Raw genomic sequence first — 21,021 nt, 5'->3', positions numbered from 1 at the left:
TCTTTATTTACACGTTTCTCATGTTTTCTCAATTGAATTCAGAAAAGTATATAATGTAATAGCATATTTCTAGGGGCACAATGCAACAGTGTTACAACATGCCCCAACTGCACAACTGGGGTTTAAACCCTGCTAGTTTGCGAAGCATTAAAGAACTATATCAACTGTTAAACAACAGTTTGGAGATTAAAATAATATCAGATTTGTCTAATTTTAAATAAACACAAAAAAAAAATAGAGATGAAAAATTAACCTAAGTAAGAAATGTACTTTTGCTATGGTTAAACAAGTGTTCAGTAATATCTTAAAAAGATTTCAGAATTTCGGCTGTTGAAATGGCAACTAGTAAATACACCAAGTTTTGTCATGCCAGCATGTGTGGAAGTATTTAAAACAAACGTGTTACAACTAGCCCTGCGTTACTTTGTGCCCTGCGCTCCCCTACACATGTAGTGAATGTGCCGGTTGTTGTGGCTATATGTGCCAGTGCTGCATTTTTGTCCCAGTCCACTAATACGTAGTATTTCAATATTGTTGTGTTTTGATTTAGAATTTACATTTTTTTAAGAACAAAGACCATCTTTTAATGATGGTTAGGGGAGAGCAGGGCACAATAACGCGGGCTACACACTTGTAACACACTTGTTTTAAATATACGAAACTTAGTGTATTTACTAGTTGCCATATCTGTATATATAATAAATTGTGCCAAAATTCAAGATATCACTTATATAAATTCATGTTTTTACAGTTTAGTCCCATGGACTTTTATTGTAATCTTCAATATGTTCTTCGTGCCTGACAACTGTGAGGGGGGTGAAATTTTTTTCTAACTCGTTAGTTTAGATCGTATTTATATATAAAATGTATGATAAATACAGGCGGTTAACTTTGATTGACGGCTGATAACGGGCTGCGCCTAGTGGAATTTGATGTCTCGGCCATGATCTGACAACACATCATACCACCTCTGTATCCTTTCTGAACATTTCTATATTGTATTTCCCAAGATTTTACAGTATGGTGCCGCCCATACCCCCCAGAAACAGCCTCAAAGCCGTTCTTCACAAAGTCTATGGGTGACGTAACAGACGCTTTGTCCATATGTTTTTTTTTTTTTTACAGTCTATGGTTACAACTGAGAATGGTCTGGTTTAAACCAGGCTAACATACTTGTACTAGACATGTGAAATTAATGTGGGGGAAAATAAATACTCTAAACCCTAAGTAGATTTACACAAATTGAGAAAGTCAAAAAGCATTAGGCTACGTTGTGCCCTGCTCTACCCTAAGCCTATTCACTCATCATGCCCTCAAACCTGAAACTCACATTAAACGTCCAACAGCATGCAAAATAGGTTTCAGGTAACAGGGTGAAACCAGTTTTTATGAAAACAGAACCAGAGTAATCAAATTTTACCACAATGTAATTATAGGCAGCCATAAAGGAGGCGGAAGAAAAACATATTGAGCACATGGCCTAAAGCAGATTGAGGTAAAAAAAAAAAATCCCTCAAACAATTGTTCAACTGTTTAAAGGAACCAGATACATTTACGAGCCTTGTTATCAAAAACAGGAACAGGACGCATGTGTTATACCAGGATATAGTCATTTTGTTCTCTGAGTTGGTATGTAATTGACTTTATGCACAACTGCACTACTCCCTGAACTTAAGCCAGCTCCTTGTTTCCTGTCTGTCATTATTGGACAAATTGATAAATCCAGGTGATTAATCCAGCTCAGTAGTCATGGCAACAATAATCAGACACACCTGAATTAATCAAGTTCGGCCAATAATGGCGGACAGGAAACAAGGAGCTGGCTTAAGTTCAGTAAGTAGTGCAGCTGTGCATAAGGTCAATTGTGTGGTTAGGGATAATTAGCGATCAGAGAAGTAAACACTTTCTTCAACCCTTTCAAGATTATGTTGGCATTAAAAACCTAGTTACACTGAATGTTTTTAGCCACTGTTTAGAGAACGAAATGCTGCAAAAAAAAAAAAAAAAACTCTCGTAAATTACCATCACATTTCTTTCCCGTTACTAATGATAGTCCTGTATCGACAGTACAGCTGTGATGCCGCCCTCTAGTGGCTCAATCTGCTCTTAAAGTGATGGCAGCTCATTGAGACCATTGAGACATTAGCTGTGTCCCAATGCGAAGGCTGCATCCTCCGAAGGCCGTATTTGAAGGTTGATTGCGTCACAGTGGCGCGACGAAGGCTGTCTCAATTCAAAAATTGTCCCAATGTGAAGGCTGCATCCTTTGAAGGCTGTGGACTGTGAAGGATGCAGCCTATTCCCAACCCTAACCTAACACTAAACTCATGACCTGTGTTGTCAAAACGCTGGCAGAACGGAGGTGGGAGTGAGCGAAGCTCATTATCATTTTGCAATGTTTTCATTTAGACCCTAAAGATTCATATTAAATTGTACAAAAATGGCATTATATGACCCCTTTAAATAACCTCATATTAATATTATATGCATGCGCATCAGTATGTAAATAAGTATGTTTGATTGTTTAAAGATTTATTTTGTTTTTATATACTAAAACTGTGTGTGTTTTTTTTTTTGTTGCCTCAGGGCAACATTGTGCAGTTAGACTTTTTTGCCCAAAGCCAATTTGCTATCTGGGATACGGTCTCCAGACAGCAGCATAGTGTCGGCCCAGATCCGGCCCAGATCTGGGCAGTGTCCTGGCAAAGTCCTTGCATCATGTTTTTTTTTTTGTATTCAGTGTCTCTGATTTGTCATAACACCTCTTAAAATGCATGCGAACAATGCAGAAAAATTAACCTGATGTCTGCACACTGTGTCTGAAATTCTCATCCAAAATATTTGCACAATAAAAAATAAATAGCCTACGTCAATTACGTTTACACACCTAACTCCGAAACATAAACTCATAAAAATTAGGATCGGGTTCAATTGTCTGTGTATTTCGCATCCTTGCAAGTATTTTGATTGGTGTTTTGACAATTCAGAGCCACCGTACAAGCAAACGCCAAAATCCAGAACTGTTCTGGATCAATCGGTTCACGGAAATTAGTGGTAAGATAAAATTGTTTGTGGATACGGCCCCTTTTGTGTAAATTTATACAAAAATACCTTGACATTGCAACACGTAATGACTTGAATTCACCACTTTAAATTGTGCATGTTTATAATTTGTAAATAAAATTTAACAAGACAGTATCAAGTATCACAGTATCAAGACAAAAATGTCAGTGGGATATTTTTTACTACACTTTGCCAGAACTCTATTATCTGCTTCGGTGACCTCGCAATTGTTGTAATGACCTTGGAAAGGTTGTGAGTTTCAGAATCCTTCATAAAAGTCCGAAACTGAGAAGGATCTGGTGCGCGTGAGGGTTTAATGCCCAACCGTTTTAGACAAGTGCCTACATATGCGTCCTCTATGTTAAAGGGATTAACGTCCTTTGAAGCCTCAACTATTTTTTTGGGAAGGTCATTGGAGAAAACATATCCCACTCCCAGCACATATGTGGGGTATTTCGTTTCGGGGTATAGCTCCTCTGTGACGTAATATTTAGATTTTTTGTTTCTAATGACATGCTGGTTCAACATCAAAAAACCAGTGATGTAGTTCTGTCGGGGTGTGTTGGGTGCCAATAGAAGAGTCATCAAGTTTTCCATGTTTAAGTACATGTCAGAATCGACCTTCATACTGAAATTGGCTTGAGGGCATCGAGTGGCCAACCAGTCCATGATCACCATCGTCTTTATGGTCAGGTTGAAGTACGAGTCCACAAAGTTGCTCTGCAGTAAGTCTCCGTGTTGTCGGCTCTCTTCCTCCAGCTGCTGTTGAGCTTTTTCAGAGTCGGATCCTCCAGTCAAACCCACCAAGAAGAGAGTCATCACTGCTTTTCCCTGGACTGTGCTCTCATTCCCCCACGTGCTCCGGATGGCGTTTCGAGCTTCTACCTGATGGGGCGCCACGGGGACCATCAAGACCAGGAACGGACTCTGCTGACATTTATCAGGTTCATCCAGAATGTAATGATAGTTGCTTGGATGAGCTATATGATAATGCACTGAAATGGGTTTGGTGCTAATGGATGCAGTGGGTTTGTTCAGAGCTGTAGGTGTTTGCTTGATTTTCCAGAAAAAAAGTTTGCCAGACAACCCCTTAGTATAGGCCTGAGTCTGATTTACAACATTAAACATTTTGTGATGGTGTGTAACTTGCTTGAGAGAGAAATAGATATAAGCCATAGTAGACAATGATAATGTAATAGTGAGCATCAGAATGAATCTTGTTGGACACGTTAAAGCTTTATCTGGAGTCAAACCGCATCTGAAGAAGGAGAAAGAGAAACATTAAAATATTCAATGATCTCAATGATTAGTTTTTGCCACAATCAATCCTAATCATATCAAAAGATTGAGTTGCACTACATTTATTTTTTCCATGCAACTCAGCGAAACCTGAGTAAGTTTAAGTGCCAGACACACACTGCCAGTGACAATAACACCATTATACCATAATTTGATCATAAAAGATCGCACTGTTTGCTGTTGGTATTAATATCAAACACATACAAATTACCATTTGTCTGTACCGTATTTGACATTCAAATATGGTTTGAAGCCGATCCATCTCATGAATAGCTGTACAAAAGTGACCGTGCCTGACTTTCACAGATAGATCTGTTTGCCTCTCACAACTCGACCCATTGCACCCTGTATTATTCATGGATGGATGCATTGGCACACAGCTGGCCATGGGGCCACAAATATATGCAAAGTCAGGGAGGACAAGGAGAAGGTCATTTTGATTGCGCCACACTGGCCCATCCAGACCTGATTCTCCGAACTTGTACTCCTCGTGAATGCACCTCCCTGACCAATTCCTCTGAGGAAGGACCTCTTTTCTCAGGGACGGGGCACCCTTTGAGTGCCCTTGAGGCAGGTTTGAGTACCCTACCACCAGTGGTGGTGGTTACTATCACTTCCGCTAGAGCGTTGTCCACATGACATGCCTACGCGTTGAAGTGGAACCTCTTCGGAGCGAAGGCTGTCTCCCTCCACCCTCAAAGCACACGTTGCTGCTATTGCCGCACACCATGATACAGTGGAAGGTAAGTCTGTAGGGAAGCACTACATGATCGTCCGGTTCCTGAGAGGAGTGAGGAGACTGAATACTCCTCACCCTCCTCTTCTTCCCTCATGGGACCTCTCGGTGGCTCTAACTGCCTTGCAGAGTGCTCCCTTTGAGCCTTTGCAATTAGTGGTGTGAAGTTCCTGTCTATGAAGACAGCACTCCTGGTTGCATTGGCCTCCAAAAAGAGGGGAGGTGCAAGTGCTGCCCCTGGAGGAGACATACCCAGCCGTAGCACTGCTCTGTCCAGTAAATGCTCTCCGCACCTATGTAGACAGAACACAGTGTTTCAGGACCTCAGACCATTCTGTTATGGTGGGAAGTAGAGGGCTGCATTGGGATTGGGTCCCGCCGGGTCCCGCGGGACCCAACGCAAATCTCGCGGGAGCGGGCGGTTTGAACTTTGATGCGGGCGGGAATGGGCGGCGAAAAAAAACGGCTGCGGGATCAGGACGTAGCCTTCACATGATGGAGAATGAGAAAATGTCAATAAATGACGTGGAAAATAACCTCGAAAGAGGTATTTTCAGCACAAAAACTAAGAAAGGCAAGTCTGACATTTGGAGAAGTTTCTCAATTGTCTGTGACAAAGACGGAAAGGAACTGGACTTTATTTATTGTGACAAATGTGCAAAAATACTCGTCTATAGCCTATTGTATTTATATATAAATACATTTATACATTTATTTAATACAAATACATTTCATTTTTATCAAAACCTTTTAAACCTTTTTTTAACATTTATCAAGCACCATCACAGGGCACATAAAAATAGACTGCTTTGCAAAAAAAATATATATATATATATATATATATATTTTTTTTTTTTTTTTGCAAAGCAGTCTATTTTTATGTGCCCTGTGATGGTGCTTGATAAATGTTAAAAAAAAGGTTTAAAAGGTTTTGATAAAAATGAAATTATATTTGGATGTATTGTGTTTTGTCTTTCTGTGTTCTCACAAGCTACAGTAGCTGCTTTCAGACTTGCTTTCTGTTCATTTACAATAATTACATTATTATCAAGCCTGACGGAATACAATAGCCAAAATCAAAGTACTTGAGAAACGCACGGTAGCCTAAGCATTTTAAATGTCCCCGAACGATAGCCAGGATTCATCTTCCTGATCAGTGCATCAGAATACATGCGGGCCAGGGAAACGAAACAAACAACCCCATGAATCTCTTTAATAATAGCAATACAAATAAGTGTTCTTTTTCCTGCGGGACGGGAGAAGACACAAAATCAATGCATCTCTATTATTGTGCGGGAATAAATTCTCAGTTTTGCGGGTGCGGGCGGGAGTGGACATACATTTTGCGGGTGCGGGCGGGAGCGGAACACATACGTTGCGGGAGCGGGCGGTAATGGTCAGAAATTCGGCGGGCGCGGGCAGGAGCGGGATGAAGAAAACAGTCCCGCGCAGGACTCTAGTGGGAAGCTGAAGGGAAAGGCACTTTCCAAGCAGAGGCTGTCTCACTGGATAGTGGACGCCGTTGCTTTGGCATACCAGCAGCAAGGTCGACTGTGCCCCCTTGGTGTGACTGCCCACTCCACCCGGAATGTGGCATCCTCTTGGGGTCTAGCGCATGGCGCCTTGCAAACAGACATCTGCAGAGCTGCAGGCTGGGCGCCACCCAACACATTTGCCAGATTCTACAATTTCCAAGTGGAGCCAGCTAGTAGCGGACCCGCTCAGGTGTCTTTGCTTGCTCGCCATTCCACTCCACGGACTGAATATGTGCAATATTTTCCTCAGGAGAGCTTCTCCGAAAGCCCTGAGTTCCTCCAGCACTGCTGACGTTGACGCCAATGTCTATTGCCTGCGTGTTGGCTAGGTGCGTCCCGTCTAAATAGGAGTCCTTCGTCCGTGCTAGCAGGGCACACAGCTGGAAGACAGCTGTGAAGGTGGCGTGATTAGACTAGTAACCCCATTCGTCATCATCCGAAGGAACTCGGAGTGACAACGAAAGGGAATGAGGTTTACATCCGTAACTGAGACATTCCATTTTGTTGTCTTCCTGCCAATTTCCGCTATACCGCGGGGATTGCCTGAGTTCAATCTCGGCTCCTCCTCAGAAATTCCGCAGACCCATGGCATCTTCTTTGCCATTGGCTCCTTTTCTATACTCGAAGTATAGAAAGAGGCTTCCTAAGCGAAACCCCATTCGTCATCATACAATGTGATGTCTCTGTTCCCTACTCAGGGAACGAGGTTTACATTTGTAACTGAGATTTTCATCTTTACCTTCATGCACTTTGGTCAGTAGTGCATAGTTGGTATGGACTCAGCCACTGTTTGTTTCCACTTGTTGTTAACTATGACTAAAACTATTTTTAAAAAAAATGTGATTGAAAAGTTGAGATAAAGTTAAAATACAGAAAACAGAAACTAAAAAACATGACAGAAGCACACAATTAACTTAAGGGAATTTTAAATCTTATTTAAAAAGTTAATAAAGACTATAATCCTAGGTCCGTGTAACGCTTCTCAATTCAATTTTCGGACCATATAACGCAAATACAAAAATGGAAACCAGAAATTCATTTTTTTTTGTTTTACCAATTACATTATCAACGAATAGTTGCCTTTTCCTCCCTTTTTTTCAATTTTACTTGTGCTAAATTGTGACTTCAGAAACAAACATTTGAATAAATGAAATCTAACTGATTTTTCAATTTTCGTCTTGTAATTTGCGCCGTGGGCAGTACCATTAGCACAGGGGTGTGGCCGTGGACTAACTTTACTGTCATTTCATTGATGCAACTTACACTGTCACTCATTAAAAACTTCAATCAATTCACTTCAATAAAAACTGTCACTTTGGGTGAAAAATCTCGTCCTGTGTGTCAACTCTTGCTGTAAAAAAGGGCAGAATTCAGACAATATCAAACCATTTTCCATTAAAACAGTGTTTCATAAATTGTTTACAAATAATTAGTAATAAAATAAATAATAAAATCAAATTATTAGTGCAGTAAGCCCATTTGCAAATCAGAACTAGAAATAGCCTATCCATATATATAGCCCATCCATGTAGCCTATAAAGATCAGAGAGCGGGTATGAATGAGACATATTCATTTTGTAATGCTTTTTTATTCCATATCTAGATTTATGTAAATTCTTATTATTATATAAATTATATAAATTATTATTCGAATGTAAAGACAACTACTAAAGTGCATAAGAACATAGTTCTTGTTGTGTGAGCGAGAAAAATCTCAGATTAATGACTTTTGGAGGCTGGTTTCATTTTTCGTGAAAACAAAAATAAATGACAGATATAAGGTGGATGAGGGCTAGGGTAATCCTCGCTCCGATGCGGGACAACAGACCATCAAACTGAGCGTGGGACAGGCGGAAGTAGCCTACTGCTGAAAGCGGCCGTCACGCAGGTCCCGAAGTGAGCAAATGGTGAAACTCGGCAAACTGGTTCTCCAGGTCTGGTGGACGCAAGTACGTGTTGTTGACCCATGCGCTGCTGTTCTGCTCTACAGAGCAAATACATTGCGGTGACTCTCGATGAATGCTCGATCAACATAGCACTTGCCTCTCCCACAAGACGCGTATTCGCCGACGCGTGTCAATTGCGCTTCAAACGTTTGCTTTTTACGAAAGCATTCAAAATGTTCATGCCCAACTAGACGTGCTAGGCGCGAATTTGACGCTCTATTCGCGTTTGGTGCAACCGCAGACCTTATTTACAGTAGCCTAAATACTAGCAACATTTTTTAATGGAAAATGGTTTGATACTGTCAGAATTTGGCCCCTTTTTTACAGCAAGGGCTAACAGTTCAGTTATTATCAATAAAAACTGTCCTTTGGGTTAAACATGTATTTTCATTTATTCAAATGTGTGTTTCTGAAGTCAAAATTTAACACAAGTAAAATTGAAAAAGGGAGACAAATGCAACTATCCATTGATGATGTAACTGGAAAAAAATGGATGTCTGGTTTCCATTTTTCATATTTGCATTGCATGGTCTAAAAATTTGAATTGTGCATTACACGGACCATCGCATATAAGATACCAATTTTTTTTTTTCAATTCATGCATTAAAGAGTTTTTAAAAACTGAAAATGCTAGGGTATTACAAGGAAATATAAACACTAATGCATAGATCAGTATAAGTATAAAGGATCAAATATGACAAATTAAAACCTCATATTTACTCATAATTGTTTTGGCTATTATGGAAGTAAGTTAGGCTACTGCATGATGTTCATTAAAGTGTTGATTTTATAGCACGAATGAAAAGCACATAAACAGCAAATAAAAAAAGGGCCATACCTGTTCCACATGCTTCCAAATGTCCTGACTGCATGTAAATGAACTTCCGTAACATGCATCAGGTTTTTTGAATAGTTCATCTTTTTATAATTAGTTGTTTGCTGGGTGGAGCTGTGCATCGGGATGACTGAATTTGTGATGTAACTGAATCTCCTTCAATAGTATTATAAGAGGAACTTTCCACAAATTTCATGTTTTTATGGTGACTATTTATGTTTGATGAACTATTACTTAACATCAATAGTTCAAGTTTCTTTTCTGTTTTTTTTTTTTAACCAGAACTTCTGATTCAAGTGAGGATGAGTCATACATTTTTAATAACCCCATTGTCTTCCATGAAACTATTATATATGAGAACAATTCTGTTTGTACGTTCACACCGCCGCTGACTTGAGAGGCAAAGAAGCTCTGGCTGCCCTGTCAAGGACGCTTGTCAAAAACTACGGCAAAGAGTATAGAAGTACCAAGAGGCGAAACTTCATTGCAGTTTTGACAACAATTGCTAAATGGCGCTGATGTCGCCATTTTGGACTGAACCAAGGCCTTTACCGTTAGCACAACTATACAGCATTAACATTATTTCTGGAAAGAATTGGTTAATAATTTGGTAAAAAAAAAAAAAATCGTCCGGGAAGAAGTTTCTTGGGTTCTTCTCAATTGTGGTCTAGCGGCAGCTCGACTTGAGGAACTACCAGTCCAGCTTACTTTCCACAGGCTCGTCCGGAGTGTTCCAAGTGAGATGTGATGGCTTTGCCGAGGACCTAAACAAGCTCCTCTTCCTCCTTTTCCTATGGCGAGAGCAATATGGAGTCTTCCCGCCAGCTAAGAAGGACATTTTTTTTGTCGCGGCATGAGCTTGCATCCCCAAAGCTGACCACGTCAAACTCATCTTCGGGCGAGGGAGGGCCCACCAGCTGGCAGCAGTTGGCCACATCCCCGCTGTTGCCTGCTTTTCTGCCTCTGAGGGCGCGCACTGGCACCTCGACAGTGGGCACACGTGCCGTACGTCAGTGGCGCCTCGGCGTGGGTAAGGCCCAGGCAGGTGACAGTACTGGTGAAGGTCGAGGGGGTCAATGGGACCAGCACATATCTGGCATGTAGCAGCCATTGGATGCAGAGATGAAAATGGGGTGAGTAGTCCTCTATTGCAACTTTCACAATGACTTTTTAGAAGAATTCTAGCGTGAAGAAAGTTATTGCACTTTTATAGTGATTCACCACTTTTTTTGTGTGTAGCAGCCATCAAAATCTAAATTTGTTTATACTCACAGAATACAATTAAGTTGTCCAGTGAAATCACTGGGAATCATTACTTTACACTTTTGTCCTGGATTCTTGATTGTATTGCATTTTACAAAATGTTCCAACTTTTCTTGATTTGAGATTGTGTACTATATAACTGATGATGTTTTACTAAAAACAGGGTTCCCACACCTGGGTTAACTTTAAATTCAAGGACTTTCCAGATTCAATACCCTCAAATTCAAAGACTTAATGTGGGACACATCTGTTGTCCAACAAATAACATTGAGGTTCCATCGTACCATTTTGTGCACACGTAAATGTCATGGCAACATACAACACAAAGTACCTCACGCAGAAAACACTTAACGTAAAGCGTAAATGCATGTAACTAATGTAAATCAAGCAAACTAGTATATAAAACAAAACAAATTTAAGCACTTTCAAGGACCTATATCTATGAATGTTTATTTTCAAAAACTTTGCAGGGCCTTGAATATTTTTTTTCAGATTCATAAACTTTTAAGGATTTCAAGGACCCGTGGGAACCCTGTAAAAAAGTTTTCCACATTCCACTAAATGTATATATATATATATATATATATATATATATATATATATATATATATATATTGTTTCCCTTTGGTGACAGAATACTGTGATTCTCCGATGAAGAATAATAGAAGATTCTAGCCAGCAGGGCGGCACTCTGACACAATGAACAATGCTTTTATTTCATCTATGATTATATTACTGACACAGACGCATTAATTATTTATTCATAATATATAATATATGCCCTACCCTTTTAAAACAAAGGAACAGGGTAAAAATGTGCTAATTTTGAGGAAGCATTTTGTGGTACGCTGATACTGTATCAATGATTATCCAAGATTATTTTGGTCATGATGCATTTCTGATTTGGTTGTGAGCAAATTCTTCAGCCCACTGTAGGACCTCTGTAACATCTGAGATTTTGGTTGCATTTCCCACACCTTTAGCAACCTCATTTGAGCCATCTGCATTTCCTTCCAAGCGTGCGCACACATGAAGAGCCCATTCGATCGCTGAACCAGCAGCAGAGCCCTTAGAAGACAGAATGAAAGCAATCTCACACCTGTGAGGTTATACTGTAATTGTGTAATTTTTTTTTGTGTGTGCTGTACCTTGGGTACTTGGCAGGCAAAAAGCACCTTCCCTGACTGCTGCAGGTGAGCAAACAACATGACCTGGGAATTTGGACTGCTCTTGCTCAGCTTGAGCACAGTCTTCATCAGCACCTAAACACGAAAACATGCATACCTAATGTAAACATTTGATACAAAAATAATCGTCAAAGATTACCACAAAACATACCGATATCGAGTCCGCCTGGATCAAGTCCACCAGCACAGTTTTATTAGAGTGTTTGTCCAGCAGCTCTTTGGCTTTCAAGGCAGCCTAAAGCAGAAGAAACCATAAACCATATGCCCAAATCAACAACTAGATCACCTATAGACGTTTCTACCTCCGTGATCTCCAATTTTCTGATGGCGGTGTTGCTGCTCTTCTGCATCGCTTTCAGGCGAGTCTGCATCTCTCGTCTCTGCCATTGTGGGACAGGTGTGTTATCAACCACCTAAAACACATAACACGATATAGACAAACGAAATTCATACATCATGAACTGACTTTCCAATGAAGACGAGAGGTTATGGAGTTACGCACATTCATTAGGAGGCCGATCTCTTTGGAGAGTTTCTGAGCTGCTGATATAGACGGGACGCTTGCAACTTCTATCCGTGCCACCAAAGACTCCAACTCCTCCAGCATGGCTTGGCCCGCCTCACGAGCCTGTGTCACAAGAACAGTTAGCTTCACAGAAACTGAACTGCTGCCCAATGGTAGAAGTCGTTTTTCGAACCTTTTTGGCGTCATCTCCAGTAACGGCTATGATACGGCTAATGCCTTTCACCATCTGTCGTTCAGACACGATGACGAAGTCTCCAATTGCTTCCGTCCTCAATAAATGCCTGATAAAAGCAACAACATATCGGTGAGCTTGGCTTAGAGATGGGTGACATGGCAAAATACCATATCGCAATTCTTTTCAGACACGATTTTGTTGGATTCTAAGACCATTTTTTCAAGTTACTTAACAATAGTCAAACTAATTTCCGCATTTAAAACATTTAGGCCAACAAGATGAAAGAACATGAAAGAATAAGATAGATTACAAAAAAAAAAGGCCCAGTTTCGCAAACAGGGCTTAGATTAAATTACATTTTAGTCTGGGACTATCTTAAGCCTTGTCTTTGAAACCGGGGGAAAGCATTAGGATTATTAGGCTACAGTCACTTAATGCACAGATGCAATATTCTCAACTACATGCGATTTCGTTCCCAGCTGTTCACATTCACTTGAGGCATAACTGATTGTGTTTATGTAAACCTTCTGTTTTTTGACAGGTTAAGTGCAACGCTATGAGCTGTGTGACTGGAAAACATATCAGAAGTTCAAACTGGTAAGACTTTAAAATCCAATCCTATACATGGCACATCTGAACCAGCCAATCAAGGTGTTCAAGATTATTTGAAAATAACATGCAGGTGAAAAGTTGGAATTGAAGTCTGCAGGAAGTAGCAGCCCTTCAGGAGCCGGGATGGCTAACCCCTGGTCCAAAGAGTTCCAGCAGTTTCAGAAGAACCTTACGTGCCACAGCAAAACTCCACTGAAGCATGTCTAGCATTGTTTGAGGTAAGCAGATCTGAAATAGGCATAGCCACGGACACCACTCGCACTGGATCCGGATACACCTGAAACAAACATGGTCAACACCTTACATATACCCCAGTTTCCATCAACAAGGTGTGGGGCCAAAGTTCTGGCCCCATTACCACCAAAGAATAGAAAGTTCTGTTGAGGAAAGCCATAGTTACATTAACTTACATCTGGGCTTACCTATTAACTTACATCTGGGCTGTCCAATCCTGCTTCTGGAGGGCCACTATGCTTCGGTGTTTCTCTCTTAAACACACCTGAACCAGCTAAGCAAGTTCTTCAGGATCACTAGAATCTTCCAGGCAAATGTGTTGAGGCAGGACGTTTGCTCTCCAGAAGCAGAATTGGACACCCCTGTCTTATACCTTTGAAATACATTTGCTACCTCTAGGGATGTGCCAATCTGTTAATCTGTTGAGGGTTTTTTTTTGTCAGATCAGGAGTAGGTCAGATAGGACTGGTCAAAATCTGATACTGTGCGTAATGGTTAATACTGTAAAGCTCGAAAAAAGTATTTTGAAAGCACCATAAATGATGTCAATGTCATGCACTATATTCCAGGCGTTTAAGACATTTGATAGCTTTACTTGAGGAATAGACCATATAATTAAGTTCACAGAAACCATTCTCTCACCTGCAGCTGTCTAATGACATTTTCAATTCAGGGATACACCAATTGTTTTGCGCAATAAAAGATTCTGGCATTGGATTGACATTGGAAAAGTGGGAATCAAGCCATCCTTATTTACCTCATCTATAGTTCTCAGACCTGGAATCAGTTTAGCTCTGGACAGAGGGACCTCTTCTATGTGCACCTCTGCATTTTGATGGATGATGCCCTGGACCAACTCCTCAACTTGCTGTAGCTCAGATACACTAAGGGAGCCCTTTATACAATCAAATACATGTATTAGCCAGTTTGGAAATCATTAAATCCCTGAGCCAGCCACACAGCCACTGTACCTTCACACTGAAGTCGAATCGGAGGCGGGTGGCAGTGCAGTGTGACCCTCGCTGTCTAACAGAGGGACCAAGCAGCTCTCGCAGGGCGAAGTTTAACACGTGTGTGGCAGTGTGGTTCACCATGCAGCCCAGACGCCGAGCCTACAGTTGGAAACGCAACACTTACCATAGGTATTTGCATGATGCGTTACCATGTCTGATGGTACTTTAACTCCTACTTCTCCCACCTCATCCACATGAAGATGCACTTGGTCTCCAGTTCTCAAAGTCTCTGCTGCCGTGACTTGATGTACCACGTAACCCCCAGCCAGACGGACACAATTCACAGGGAACAGCACATCCTGAAAAACATAACTGCAAATGGTAAGTTAATCTTGTCATCTTGTCAAATGAGATGATATGGGATGTGATCAATAACCTGTAATCCATCCTTGGTAAAGTAACCCTGGTCGTGCGCCTGCCCTCCCTGCTCTGCATAAAAGCTGGTCCGGTCCAAAATCACACCACAGCGCTGACCCTCACGCACCTCTGAAACCAAAGACCCCTCACAGTAGAGTGCCAGGACTGATGCTCTGCAAGGCTCAAACACTGAGAGAGAGGAAAAGAGTCAGGGTCATTGTTTAGTCTTATAGACCATTTTCAGTTATCCCAACCTGCAAGAATTCATTTCCGGGAGGTATATTTCAGTAACAGGATTATGGGGGTGGGAGGGAGGGCTAACTTTCGTGTTCGCGAGGCACACTCGCAAAGTCTCTCCCTCTGTACAGTGCACGCGCAGCGCGCTGTGTATGTTATGCGCGCAGTATGTCTCGCTCTAGATTCCGGGAGATTTGAACTAATTTGCGGGCATCAGGGAGACGCTATCAATATGCGGGAGACTTCCGGGAGACTTGGGATGTCTGCATTTTGCTAGATGTAAACAACACTGGTCCAGAAACACTTCCTGTTTCAGTTTGTAACTGTTTTCTTTATTTCACAGGTAAAGAAAACATCTTAAAGATGTTGTTTAACTTTTTGATTCTGTGTTCCAACATGTTCTGTTGGTTGTATTTCATCCCAGCTTTTGTGTAGTGTTAAAAAACTGAAACAGGAAGTGCTTCTGGACCAGTGTTTACATCTTGCAAAATGGTCTATACAGTGTCCCAACCTGGTGTGATTTAATAAAGCGACAGGCAATAAATCATATTACTCCATAATAACTCTCCTGTTCTAACTCGTTTATCAAAATGAACTAATCTTTTTTCGTGGCATTTGGTTCATTCAACGAACGAAATGAACCAATGTGCGATCGTTTCGATTGATAAGACACTTATTCATCGTCTGGAATTTTGCACTGAAACTGTCTTTTGGACCTTGAACCGTTTGGTTCCCACTGAAATCCATTATATGGAGAAGAATCCTGGAATGTTTTCATCAAAAACCTTCATTTCTTTTCGACTGAAGAAAGAAAGACATGGATATCTTGGATGACATGGGGGTGAGTAAATTATCAGCAAACATTTTTTTTTTTAAAAGAGAACTACTCCTTTAACTGCCTTACAAACTCTTACACAAAAATCTTTTAACCCTCCAGTACCATATTGTCCATCGGACCCCAGACTGTAACAGTATTTCAGGGAGTCATCCGTGTGAGGAGCTCCTCGGCTTTGAAGCTCCGCCAGGCTATGAATATCCAACTGGTCCACCCTATCTCCATCATCCTCCTCTGACTGAAACCTCAACTGAGAAAACAACAAATAACAAGTTAGTCCATATACCCACAATAACAGATAAATCAATAAATCAAGAAAGGCAGTTGCTAATACCAGTACCTTCTCATATTCATCTTCAAGAACCTCCATTTCTTTTTTATCAACCATTTTGCCCCTCTCCTCCAGCATCAGGTCAATGAGATCGAGAGGGAAGCCTAGGTTACGATGTAGCGACCAGGCAACCGAGGCTGATTAATAGATACAACACAATAAGAGTAGAACAAATCAAAGACACAGAAATAAATATTCATGCATGTGCTATTCACTGAAAATAGGGTAGTGTGTGGTTGTTAAAGATCAGGGCTGGTTTAAATCCTACAAGAGACATTGCAGTTATCATTATGCCCGTGAACAACAAATTGATTGGGATAAAAGTTTCCATGAAATGCACTTATTATTACAGAGCCTGCACAGATAATAAAGGGAATAAAGCGAATTACACCACTTTGTGGGTTTACCTGGAAAAACAGCAGAGTCTTCGTCCATATTGCTGAGAGTCCTGTCAATCACCCTCCTGCCCTGCCTTAGCGATGACAGGAACTGGGCTTCATTTTGATTAATGAGATCAATGATCTACAGAGGAAGAACGCAACTGTTTTACAAATATATCATGGGTAGAAAACATAATTCATGGCAGGTTTTCTAAATTGAAAAAAGACACGGTATACTGATATATACTATAAACACAGAATTACGGATTCGCAAATATTAAAATTGAGGCTAATGCAGATAAACCATTAACTATTTTCATATTACGGCTGATATTGTTTCAAATGCTACAAATAAATTTAAGCATCATTTTGAGATTTGTTTAATATTACATTTAACAGTGTTATTAAATTATTCGTGTTTTTAAAGATTCACTTGAATTGCTTTTTAGAACATGGCAATACACTACCGTTCACCAAGGCTGCATTTATTAGATAAAAAAATACAGATAAACAGTAATATTGTGAAATATTATTACAATTCAAAATAACTGTTTTCTACTTTAATATATTTTAGAATGTAATTTATTTTTGCAATGCAAAGCAACGTTTTCAGCATCATTCCAGTCTTCAGTGTCACATGATCCGTCAGAAATCAGTCTAATATGCAAAGATAGAAAGTATCTTTCCTGTCAATTTTAAACAATTTAATTCATCCTTGCTAAATAAAATAAAAAAGTATCGCATTAGTATATATTTTTGTAAGAAACGAAATACTAAGGTGTTTTGTAACATGCTCACCCTCTCAGACTCAGTGTTCAGCTCAGGATAAGCATCACCCTAAGAAAAGGGAAGCGAGAGGGAATATGAAACTTAAGACATGATGCAGTGATGACAGTAATAAACTGATGGGCATCTCACCAGTATATGAGCTACAGTAGGCACCAGGCTTGCTAGCGTACCCTCGGGGGCCTGCAGCACTTCTGTAGAAAACCTTACGGCGCGTCTCAATATACGTCTCAACACCAGCCTATCACAAAGACGGCATATTTCAGAAATTGTACGTGTTAAATTACCCTGCATACTTCCATGAAGTCAAACTCACTCAGCGCCTGTCATGCCTGGATAAATTCCGTCAGCGATACACACGCAGATTGTTCGAATGTGGTCCGCCACGACCCTATAGGCCATGTCCACCTGACCCGCATCGGCCTCTCCAGTTCTGCCCTGATATGCAGGAGCCTTAGAGCACTACATGCACAGACAGAGATAATGTGGCTTCATTTATATTGAACCTGGAATATTATTCTTTTAAAACGTTAAATGAAGGTTAGAGAAGAGACCTGGTGGATGGCGGACAATAGAGGTGTGAAAAGATCTGTGTCATAGTTGGAGTGTTTTCCCTGCAGTACGGTCACCAGTCGCTCTAAACCCATCCCAGTATCCACGCTGCACTGGGGCAGAGCTCGCAGGCTACCATTGCCCTCCCTATAGCATAAAGAGAGTCCATTTTCAAATCCTCACAATGTGTGTTATTAACATATTATTCCACAAATAAATGGAGGCAACAGGAAGGAAAAAATTGTTAATCATTTTTGTTAATTTAAAAAAAAAATAGCAGAAATAAATTATAAATATTAGATTAAAAAAAAACATTTGGAAATGTTGCCATGGCAACTAACTGAAGGAAGTACTAAAATTACTAACTGGAAAAAAAAAACAACTAAAACCTAAATAAAAATAAACTAAACCAAAAAAGTATGTTTATTATAATTTTGATCATATCTTCAGATTGAATTAATCGTTAGTATTAATAGAGTGAATTAATCACGATTAATCGTATTCAAAATAAAAGTTTACATATATATGTACAGTATATATACATGTGTTTACATAATATATGTGGGTGAACTGTATAATTATTTTGTATATAAATACACACACATGCATGTATATTTAAGAAAAAAATATTATTTATATATATAAAATATTTCTATATATATATATATTTATATATATATATATATACACAGCATATACAGCAAAATATTTCTTTAATATATACAAGCATGTGTGTGTATTTTTTATATATATATATATATATATATATATATATATATACATAAAATAATTATACACCGTTCACCCACATATATTATGTGAACACAAACTTTTATTCTGGATGCAATTAATCGTTTGACAGCCCTAATAATATATATATGTGTGTGCGTGTAAAATAACACTGGAAGTGACGTTTCTAACCTGTTATACTGCATAAAAACTAGATTCCAGATTTCCACCACATCCGGACTGTCCGCATTGACCAGCGAGGTGGCGTTCCGATTCCCAACATGATCGTAGTGAATCTCGGTGCAGGGGCCACACGGACCAGTCTCGCCCATTTCCCAGAAATTATCCTTCATTCCAAACGGCAACACGTGATCCGGCTGCACTCTGCGTGGAAATGTCAAAACAATCCAGTGAATCTCCAACGGTAAACTAAGCAATTTTGGTTTGCACTGCTTTGAACGTACCCTATGCTGAGCCATATTTGCCGCGTTTCCTCATCAGCAGGGAGACCATTGGCCACGTCCCCAGAGAAGTACGAGATATACAAGCGCTCTGCAGGAATGCCATACTCTTCCGTTAAAAGACGCCAGGCCATTGCACAGGCTTCCACCTGGATTGTGAATCATTCATTTAATCAAAAAAACATGAAAATGCTACAGAGCCCATAATTGTATATAGTGATGGATGGGGAAAAAATTACAAATGAGATGGCTGGAAAAAAAATATTTCAATGCATTTGCATTCACTCTCAAAACTTTTGCGTCCCCTGAGAAACTTTGTCAGGCTTTTTCTCTGGGATCGTGATGGTTTTGAGAAAGAACACAAGTTTCTCTGTGACCTCAATAGTTTTGAGAGAAAATGCCTAGTTTTTCCCCCATCTTGTATATTTTCCCACGTAACATCTTGAATAAACTTCTTGCATGAACATATTCATGAAATTTATTTTGATATTTTTTAGTGTCGTAAAATGTCCTGATGTCACAAAGAAGAAGAAAAAAAATCCTAATTAAAAGAACGAAATTATTTACCAAACCTTGAAGTAATCACCAAACGACCAGTTCCCCAGCATCTCGAAGAAGGTGTGATGGTACAGGTCTTTCCCCACATCCTCCAGGTCGTTGTGTTTGCCTCCAGCGCGGACACACTTCTGACTGTTCACCACCCGCCTGTATGATGCCATCTCACTGCGGGGGTCCGCACAGCCAAGGAGAATTGGCTTAAACTTTGGGACAATAGTCAGAGACCATTACATTACAGAAGACAACGGCCCCAAAAACACTTAAACCACAATTTAAAAAAAAAAATGCACTCTTTTAATATTATAAATATATAATAAATAACTTTAAAGTTTATATTATTAATCTATTTTGTTTTTGCTTTATTTGTTTATTATATGTTTTTTAAAGAGTAAACAACCAACATTTTCCTTACAGCATTACCATGATACGTGTCCAAAAAACATAGCAGTGCCATTGCACTTTGACATGGCTGATCGGTTTTATACGTTTAATATCTTGCATGTATCGTTATTGGTTTTGCGTAAGTTACCTGGTTCATTCCTGCATTGACGAACAGAAGACTCGGGTCTCCTCTCGGACGCACGGAGGAGGACGGCACCACTCGGTGTTCATAACCTTCCTTGAAAAAGTCGATAAACTTCTGCCGTACTTTTTTAGATGTGAATTCTTCATGAGATGTTGATTTGGACAAGACAGAGCACGTTCTTATTCCCGTCAATACAGTGCATAATTTTATATTTGAAAGTGCACAGTGGAGCTGTTTCCCCAACACTATGCGCGCAGCCATCTTGCCGAGTCCTAGCGTCAAACGGCAGCGTCCAATCAGCGACGAGAATGAAATGAAACTGAAGCTAAACATGACAATGAAGAAATACATTCAAAATATATATAAAAATGTTATGTACATACATTATATTATTATTATAATGTTCAGAAAAAATATGAATTATCATTAAGATAAAATATTAATCTTAAACATGTGATTTGTGTAATATTCTAAATGTATAAAACAATTATATTTACTAATTCAGGGTGATTATATAATTAAAGGTACATTTCAGATCAACAAAAAAGTGAAGAAATCAGTGTGAAATTCTGCAAAATAATCTAGTTGTTTCCACTTTCCATAATATTGTTCTAAATTCATTAGTTTGCAAGCTTAAGCACAAATTACTTTTTAAATATTTTAATGAAAATAAATATTCAATTAATTGTTTTGTCAACTGTGTTACAGACAAAAGTTGTCACTTAAGTGGCGTAACTGTTTGGTATGTAATATATATATATATATATATATATATATATATTCAGGGTTATTTGATGGAAAGAAAATTCACAAGAAAAGCATTCATTTGTAATAGAAATGATTTG

General features: G+C 39.6%; 2 protein-coding genes across 3 annotated transcripts; both read right to left on the bottom strand.

Annotated features, from left to right (window-relative positions):
* Positions 1–3,213: 3,213 nt before the first annotated feature.
* Positions 3,214–5,348, bottom strand: LOC120495466 (beta-1,3-galactosyltransferase 5-like). Its single transcript, XM_089119138.1, has 2 exons — positions 5,170–5,348; positions 3,214–4,321 (listed from the first exon to the last, which is right to left on the bottom strand). The coding sequence occupies exons 1-2, from the start codon at positions 5,346–5,348 to the stop codon at positions 3,214–3,216; spliced, it is 1,287 nt and encodes a 428-aa protein (XP_088975264.1).
* A 6,024-nt stretch (positions 5,349–11,372) lies between these two features.
* On the bottom strand, positions 11,373–20,461 carry aars2 (alanyl-tRNA synthetase 2, mitochondrial (putative)). 2 transcript variants are annotated; one of them, XM_039694910.2, is made up of 22 exons: positions 20,180–20,461; positions 19,665–19,853; positions 19,096–19,241; positions 18,824–19,015; positions 17,905–18,049; positions 17,667–17,812; positions 17,483–17,591; positions 17,363–17,401; positions 16,592–16,706; positions 16,194–16,321; positions 15,959–16,103; positions 14,801–14,970; positions 14,610–14,723; positions 14,383–14,523; positions 14,169–14,306; positions 13,351–13,454; positions 12,563–12,671; positions 12,367–12,492; positions 12,167–12,277; positions 12,016–12,099; positions 11,826–11,939; positions 11,373–11,745 (listed from the first exon to the last, which is right to left on the bottom strand). In XM_039694910.2, the coding sequence occupies exons 1-22, from the start codon at positions 20,435–20,437 to the stop codon at positions 11,563–11,565; spliced, it is 3,006 nt and encodes a 1,001-aa protein (XP_039550844.2). In that variant the 5' UTR covers positions 20,438–20,461; the 3' UTR covers positions 11,373–11,562. The 2 variants fall into 2 exon arrangements, with proteins under 2 accessions (XP_039550844.2, XP_039550845.2); XM_039694911.2 differs by lacking the exon at positions 20,180–20,461 and having other exon boundaries at positions 19,660–19,798.
* Positions 20,462–21,021: the final 560 nt, after the last annotated feature.

This window comes from Pimephales promelas, chromosome 2 (genome assembly GCF_988280905.1).
Source record: "Pimephales promelas chromosome 2, fPimPro1.hap1.1, whole genome shotgun sequence".
NCBI lineage: Eukaryota > Metazoa > Chordata > Actinopteri > Cypriniformes > Leuciscidae > Pimephales > Pimephales promelas.
Note: the sequence above shows the minus strand (reverse complement) of the source record. Positions and strands in the feature narration are given on the sequence as shown.

Bases quoted from the DNA above. Each gene is read 5' to 3' on its own strand.
- aars2 (XM_039694910.2), bottom strand. From the start codon at position 20,437: ATGGCTGCGCGCATAGTGTTGGGGAAACAGCTCCACTGTGCACTTTCA. The intron at 18,050-18,823 runs GTTAGAAACGTC...TTTATGCTATAG, and splicing joins GTTTTTATGCAGTATAACAG to GGAGGGCAATGGTAGCCTGC. The intron at 17,402-17,482 runs GTGAGATGCCCA...CCCTTTTCTTAG, and splicing joins CTACTGTAGCTCATATACTG to GGTGATGCTTATCCTGAGCT.
- LOC120495466 (XM_089119138.1), bottom strand. From the start codon at position 5,348: ATGTCTCCTCCAGGGGCAGCACTTGCACCTCCCCTCTTTTTGGAGGCC. The intron at 4,322-5,169 runs GTATTCAGTCTC...CTCCTTCTTCAG, and splicing joins GAAGAAGAGGAGGGTGAGGA to ATGCGGTTTGACTCCAGATA.